Source organism: Cebus imitator, unplaced genomic scaffold (genome assembly GCF_001604975.1).
Source record: "Cebus imitator isolate Cc_AM_T3 unplaced genomic scaffold, Cebus_imitator-1.0 Scaffold24, whole genome shotgun sequence".
In the NCBI taxonomy this organism is placed as follows: Eukaryota; Metazoa; Chordata; class Mammalia; order Primates; family Cebidae; genus Cebus; species Cebus imitator.
Genome location: NW_016107339.1, coordinates 10,349,295 through 10,357,121, shown reverse-complemented (window position 1 = coordinate 10,357,121; position 7,827 = coordinate 10,349,295). Strand labels below are relative to the sequence as shown.

Genomic DNA, 7,827 nt, shown 5'->3' with positions numbered 1-7,827 from the left:
TTTTTGAGACAGAGTCTTGCTCTGTCGCCAAGTGCCAGGCTGGAGTGCAGTGGCACGATCTCAGCTAACTACAACCTCCGCCTCCTGGGTTCAAGCAATTCTCCTGCCTGAGCTCCTGAGTAGCTGGGACTACAGACTCGCACCACCATGCCCAGCTAATTTTTATATTTTAGTAGAAATGGGGTTTCACTATGTTGGCCAGGATGGTCTCGATCTCTTGACCTCATGATCCACCCACCTAGGCCTCCCAAAGGGCTGGGATTACAGGCGTGAGCCACCATGCCCAGGATACATTCTTAATAAAGAGCTCTTAAGATAAAGATAAAAAATCTAATACTAAAAATGGGCAAAAAAAAAAAAAAATTCAAAATTACAAGGTACTTTACAGATTACCAGATTTGGCAAGATTTTTCAAGTAATATTACCTAGTTCTGGTGGCTACACAGGAGATACAAGAACACTCCCACTTCCACTGCTTTCCCTGGGGCAGTCCTCTTCCAAGTCTTTGTTCAAGTGTCACCTTTTCAATGTGGCCTCCATCACCCTATTTAAAACTGCAGCCTTATCTCCACTTCTCAACCCCAATTTATCTTTCTCTTTTTTCTCCACCTAATCACCTAATAGACTATATAATTTACTTAAGTCTATTGTTTATTCTGTCTCCCCTCCCACTATAATAATATAGTAGCCAAGGGGACAGGAATGTTTTTCTTTCACTGTTGAATCCCAAGGATGGAAAATAGTGCTTGGGACAGGGTGGGATTTCAAAAACTACTTAAATGAGTAAGAGTTAAACCTTTTTTTTTTTTTTTTGAAATGGAATCTTGCTTTATTGCCCAGGCTGGAGTGCAGTGGCGCAATCTTGGCTCACTACAATCTCCACCTCCCAGGTTCAAGCAATTCTCCTGCCTCAGTCTCCTGTGTAGCTGGGATTACAGGCACCTGCCACCACCTCCAGCTAATTTCAGTAGAGGTGGGGTTTCACCATGCTGGCCAGGCTGGTCTCCAACTCCTGACCTCAGGTGATCCTCCTGCCTCTGCCTCCCAAAGTGCTGGGATTACAGGCTTCAGCCACTATGCCTGGCCAAACCTGTTAAATCTTGCTGGAGAAAATTTTGACAACATGAACTAAAAATATTTAAAATGTATATACCATTCTAAGTATTTATTCTAAGGAAATAATCACTGATGTGAGCAATGATTTGTCCAAAAGATTATTCACCATAGCTGTGAATTAATTGTGAAAAACTTGAAACAGCCCACAGTGGAATATTTAATACATGAAAAACGCTCATGATATTAACTGGGGAAAAGTACATCCAGTGATTCCATTCTTGCCTTTAAAAGTATATACATATGTTTATTAATGAAAATTAAAGTATGGTCAGCCGGGCAGGGTGGTGTGCACCTATAATCCCACCTACTCAGGAGACTGGGGCAGGAGAATTGCTTGAACCTGGGAGGTGGAGGTTGTAGTGAGCTGAGATCATGCCACTGCACTCTAGACTGGGTGAAGACTCTACCTCAAAATAAATAAATAAATAAAACAAAACACATTACGGTATATCAATTTAATGGAATGCTAGATGAGGTTCTCATTCTGTCCTGATATGGAGCTATTTCTAAGACTTAGTGAAAAAGGCAGACTTCAAAAAAAATAGTAAGGCTGCACTATACTAAATATAGAACCAATTTCCAAGGTGTACTGCTAAGTGTGAAAAGCATCAAATACCATTTCATTTTTTGGCCAGGTGCGGTGGCTCATGCCTGTAATCCCAGCACTTTGGGAGGCCAAGGCGGGTGGATCACAAGGTCAGGAGTTTGAGACCAGCCTGGCCAACATGGTGAAACCCTGTATCTACTAAAAACACAAAAATTAGCTGAGTGTGGCGCCGGGCACCTGTAGTCCCAGCTACTCAGGAGGCTGAGACAGGAGAATCGCTTGAACCCAGGAGGCGGAGGTTGTAGTGAGCCGAGGTCACGCCGCTGCACTCCAGCCTGGGTGACAGAGCGAGACTCTGCCCCCCCCCAAAAAAAGCATCAAATACTATTTCATTTCAAAAAATTGTTTCCAATTTACTGGCTCTACTTCCTACCGAATAAAAATGTTAGATATTTCAGTATCTTCTCTTGTAAATTTTTTTTTTAATTTGTGGCCAAATTCAAGTAAATTTTTAATGTATCTCCCAACTGACTCCACAATCAGTGTTAGAAAGGTGAATTAAATAATTTTACTACAAAATGCATATCAAGTCCGTAGTTATTTAACTGCAAATAAAGTGAAAATTACTGTCCAAACTAACTTCCTAAGGTAAGTAATAAAATCAGTAGGTATGAAATCCACTCTGGAATTATGTTCCATAGAAACGAGTTCAAAAGGAGACATATAGACCAGACACAGTGGCTCACACCTGTAATTCCAGCACTTTGAGAGGTCAAGACAGGTGAATCACCTGAGGTCAAGAGACCAGCCTGGCCAAATCCCGTCTCTACTCAAAAAAAGAAAAAAATTAGACAGGCATGGTGGCAGGTGTCTGTAATCTCTGCCACTTGAGAGGATAAATCAGGAGAATGGACTGAATCAAGAGGTGGAGGTTGCAGTGAGCCAAGATTCCCCCACTACACTCCAGCCTGGGTGACAGAGTGAGACTCTGTCTCAAAAAAAAATAAAACAGACATACACTGTTAAATTATAAAAGCTTATGACAAACAGACAAAGGTTCACAGCTATTGGTATAAACATTGAAAATCAAATGCTCAAAAGGGAGATAGATGATTGTGCTGTTTCATAGACACAGGACAGTAGGTCATGAAAGGGCACCCAAACTCCCAGGCATCTGGAGGTCTCTCATTCAGAAGGCTCTTTTCACTCTTTCACTCAGCTTCTACCTTACCTGTTGTAAGACACACAAAAAGGAACTGTCACTCAGAAACACATGATTGGTAACCAGGGCTTTGGGTATGTCAGACCTGGGTTCAAATCCTAGCCTTGCAATTTTCTAGAGGAGTAATCTGACAAACCTCAATTCTCTTAAAGTAAAATGGAGGTCATCACCAACTAGTTAATGTTACTAAATAAAAGCATAGTGTCTGAAAAAGTAAAAAGAAGGAATTGTCTAAATAAGAAAATTAAAAATCCAAAAAGTCAAATACTCCAGCACAGTGAAAAGAACCCAAAGGAAATCCACTCTAACAAACACTAAGCTGGAAGGGAGCCCTGAATTCCAAGATTTGGTTCTTCTGTCACCAGCTTCAAGACCCTGGGTTTAAGATCTACGGTACCAGGGACTGAAAATCCCTTCTGCCTGTGCCACAACACGACTAAATTACTAAGGATGCGACTTCCAAAACTTTCTAAGATTTTTCATTTAAAAGCATTGGTTTTTCTGGTTTTGTTTTGTTTTTTTGAGACAGAGTCTCACTCTGTTGCCAGGCTGGAGTGCAGTGGTTCAATCTCGGCTCACAGCAACCTCCACCTCTTGGGTTCAAGCGATTCTCCTGTCTCAGCCTCCCGACTAGCTGGGATAATGGGTGTGTGCCCCCATGCCCGGCTAATTGTGTATTTTTAGTAGAGACGGGGCTTCACCATGTTGGCCATGCTGGTTTCAAACTCCTGACCTCAGGTGATCCACCTGCCTCAGCCTCTCAAAGTGCTGGGAATACAGGCGTGAGCCACCAGACCCAGTTTGCTTTTATATCTTTAGGTCCTAATCCGTTTTCATTATGACAGAACTGCCAGTCACAATATATACATAAGACTGTTTCCCTAACTAACTTGTCTAAGGTCAGATTGCTAAAAAGTAGCAAAATCAGAATTCAAAATGCCATCTACCTCCAAAGACCAAACTCTATGGCATGAATCTTCCTCAAACCTTCTGACTCATCTCCTGTAACTAGCAGCTTGCCTTTGCAAAGTAACTGGAAGTCATCAGGAGTGCAGTTAGAAATCGGGGAACAGAGTATTGGGGCTTGAGCTTCTAACAGTACTCTAACCAACTTAATTATACATTTCAGCTACTTAAAAGGAGGCTGAGGAAACAAAAAAAAAAGAAAAGAAGGCTCACGCCTGTAATCCCAGCACTCTGGGAGGCCGAGGTGGGTGGATCACGAGGTCAAGAGATCGAGACCATCCTGGTCAACATGGTGAAACCCCGTCTCTACTAAATCTACAAAAAATTAGCTGGGCATGGTGGCGCGTGCCTGTAATCCCAGCTACTCAGGAGGCTGAGGCAGGAGAATTGCCTGAACCCAGGAGGCGGAGGTTGCGGTAAGTCGAGATCGCGCCATTGCATTCCAGCCTACGTAACAAGAGCGAAACTCTGTCTCAAAAAAAAAAGAAAGCAAAGGAAAGAAAGAAAAAAGGAAAAAAAGGGCCGGTGCAGTGGCTCACGCCTGTAACCCTAACATTTTGGGAGGCTGAGGCAGAACCTGAGCTCAGGAGTTCAAAACCAGTCTGAAAAACATGGCGAAACCCTGTCTCTACAAAAAATACAAAAATTAACCAGGTGTAGTGGCACACGCCTGTAGTCCCAGCTACTTGGGGAGCTGAGGCAAGAAAATTGCTTGAACCTTGGAGGTGGAGGGTGCTGTGAGCCAAGATCACACCAATGCATTGCAGCTTGGGAGACCTTGCCTCAAAAAAAAAAAAAAAAAAAGACAAAAAGGCAGGTAAATTTAAAAACCAAAAATGTATTAATTGAAAACAAAACAAAAAATAAAGCACCTCTGAAATTACAAGTAAATGGGGCAGTTCACTCACACATTTTCAGGAGTCTAAGTTGTTCAAGATGAAATATTAAAATGACTGCCGGGTTATCTATAATCCATACTTGCAAACAATTAACAACACAAATAACTCTAGGTTATTAATAGCAGTGAATGAAGTAACAGATACACATCTATCTGGCTTTAGAAATAAAGTATATGGTCTAAATAGATAATCCAAAGTAATAGATAACTGGTGCTTAAAGTATATGATCATCTATACACATTTACCTATCAAATTATAGCTTGATTTGGGCTAAGCTCAAATTAATTTCAAGTGGTAAGAGAAATCTGGACAAATGGTCTGAGAGACCAGGATTTCTAAAAAATAGAGTAATATAAACTGCAATTTCCTTATATCAATAGAAAAGAACGTTTTAACACATTCTTATCAATTCCACAAATAACTAGATACAGAAAATAAAGAAAAGAAACATTTCAATTCCTATTGCCTACTAGGACCAAGTTAGCACCTTGCTGTTTCTATTCTATTCAATCTATGATTAAAAACTGGTTCCCATATATGGATAATCCAAAGGCAAACAGACACACACAAACTCACATTTACAAGCCTTCATCACCAAGCACTTAGAAAATACATTTCTTAAGACAGAATAGAAAATGGAGCAAGAGGTGAGGTCACCTACTACTTTAGTTCTATTGAAAGAGAGAAGTCATTAAGTGCTCTCCCCAAACAGTAGGTAGCCTCCAAAAACAACACACACCCCTACACCTCCCTAATCTGGTTTTGTCATTCAGTGAGGTGACCTAGGGAGGTCTTTGAAATGTGTTGTATCAGCTCAGACAATTAGACCGCATACAACCCCACGAAACATGAAATATTAAATGGAAAAGTATAATAATACATCTAAAATTAAGAACTAGGCATAGAATCTCTCTGAATACAAATTATCTAACAGCTGATTTCCAAGATCCTTTGCAATTAAACGTTAGTACAAGATTAAAGTTCTTAAGGCTTAGCCTCACTTGCTGAAGCCTGCTATCTGAGTTTCTACTAGGCTGTGACCAACTTTTGAACTTGCCACCGTAACACTAAACCTCTGTTATGCATCCTGATAAAACTGGACATGTGGTGCTTAATACACCAAGCTAGAATCAACGTTTGTTAAAGAACTCTCCCGTTACTATTGTGATGCCCGCTCCGGAAGATTATCTGTATTTGGTTGAGGTTAAGACAGAAAAGAAGCAGTTAACAGATACTGACTGTATACACAGCGGTCTGCCGGCACACTGCAAAAAGGAGATGCGCCTTACAGGCTCAGGAAGTTGACTAACCCAGGGAAAAGTCCCATGCCCTCCTCTATGAAAGGCAGTGTGTGGTTGGTAGAACCCAAAGTAAACACGGAAAAATTCATTCAAGAATTTCCTGAAGGCCTACCGTGCAGACGTCGGAGGCAAGTTAAGACGTTTAGGAGCAGGTAAGAAAGAGAGACCAGAGTTCATAAACAGACGGATAATGATCTACCAGCTCCGGTGTGTGGGGTGGGAGGGGGGTGGGGGGGGGGGTCCAAGCTAGGAGAGTTTGTGCCTCCCTCTGTGGAGTTGGGGAGGAAAGGTACTGGGCGGGCTCTGGTCCTCCTCCGATAGCCCTTTCCAGCAGGCCTGGGGCTGCTAAGACCCAGGCCTGGCGTTCAGCAACAGCAGCTCTCTTCCACATGGTTGCTGGAGAGCGACCCTCCAAGCTGCCCCGAGGCCATGTGGCTACGGCCACGGGGTGCCCAAACCCGGTGCACGTTCAAGATGTGAAACCAGAGCAGAGAAGGTGTCGGAGGAAATCCAAAGAATGGGATGTTGGGGTACAAGACTCACTTCCTTTGGGCTTTGTCCTTCTTGGCCTTGGTCCTTTTCTTTCGGGCCTGGAGCGCAAGCACTGCAGGAGAGAGGGATGGATGAAGGGCGAATGTGGAGTAAAGGAGGCGACCAAGGTGAGGGTGGAGACCCAGCAGAGGCGCCAGGCCGGACGGTCGGGCCTGCCTCGGGGGCGGATGCGGGGCGAGCGCGGAGGCTCCGGCGAGGCGGCCGGCCGGGGGGCTAGCGGCCCACGGGGCGCTGAGTAGCGCCCGGGCGGGATGCGCCAGAGGGGTCTCGGGCCGGGTCAGGGGGCGGGCGGGCGGGCGTCTGCCTCGCCCGCCAAGGGCCGGGCGCTGGAGTGGCCCCAAGGCGCGAGCCGGCCCGGCGGGGAACAAGGGGCGGCGACGGCCGGCGCCGGAGGACGCCGGGGCAGAGGGGCGCGGACTCGCAGCCCAGAGGCGGGGGGTGTGGGGCGGCGCCACCTCAATGGAGGGGCGCCGCAACGCCCGGGGACCGAACCGCAGTTGTTAGGCTAAGCTCTCAGCGCTGACCCGGGCCTCGCCCCAGCGGCCGTTGCCCCTCGTGGCGGACGTCGCTCCACCGCTCACCTTTCCGCTCCATGGTGAGACCGGCAACCGCCAGGCGCCTGCGCACTCCAGTGGCGGCGACTCCGGCTCCCGCCGCGGCCCGAAACCGAGCCCGCGCACACTCCACCCCCAGTCCCGCCCTGCCCCCGCCCCACGGTGCCGCGCGCATGCGCACTGGGTGCGGAACCTACCACCTGCTTCCGAGGTGGGGGCGGCATTGAGAGGGTTGGGGCGCAGGGCGGGTGAGGAACGCCGTGGGTGAACGATGAAGGAGTGTTTGAGATCCAAGCTTGGAAACCTAGCAGGGTTAGTTTTGTTCTGATTGCTTAGAAAAGGCGCAGAGAGCGGCAGGGCTCCCTGCATGCTGAGTCAGAGCTTCGGAGACAACTGGGATCTGCCTCAGTTTCCTGGCCTGCAAAATGGATTAATCAGGCTTGTCCCAGTTCCTCCTTCCCTGAGCTATTGTGAGTGCCAGTTCAGATACTATTTAAAGAAATCGAAAAAAAAAATTACATGTGAGAAAGAAAAGGGAGTGGGAGCAACACAAGAAGACTGGAACGAAAGAACCTGTGACCTTATTATCACTTAAAAAGTAAAAACTTCAAAAGTGAATTTTCTCTTGAAACTTCAAGTTTAAATGAAAGCTGTAAAGGAAATGAGAATA

The 7,827-nt window shown here is 45.6% G+C and overlaps 1 protein-coding gene across 1 annotated transcript in view; it reads right to left on the bottom strand.

Annotated features, from left to right (window-relative positions):
- Nucleotides 1-7,381, bottom strand: part of SRPK1 (SRSF protein kinase 1) — an 83,614-nt gene extending 76,233 nt beyond the window's left edge. Inside the window, exon 1 of the mRNA XM_037736208.1 lies at nucleotides 7,185-7,381. Coding sequence (XP_037592136.1) covers nucleotides 7,185-7,381 — 197 coding nt within the window. The remainder of the gene's footprint in view (nucleotides 1-7,184) is intronic.
- Between the last annotated feature and the right edge of the window lie 446 nt (nucleotides 7,382-7,827).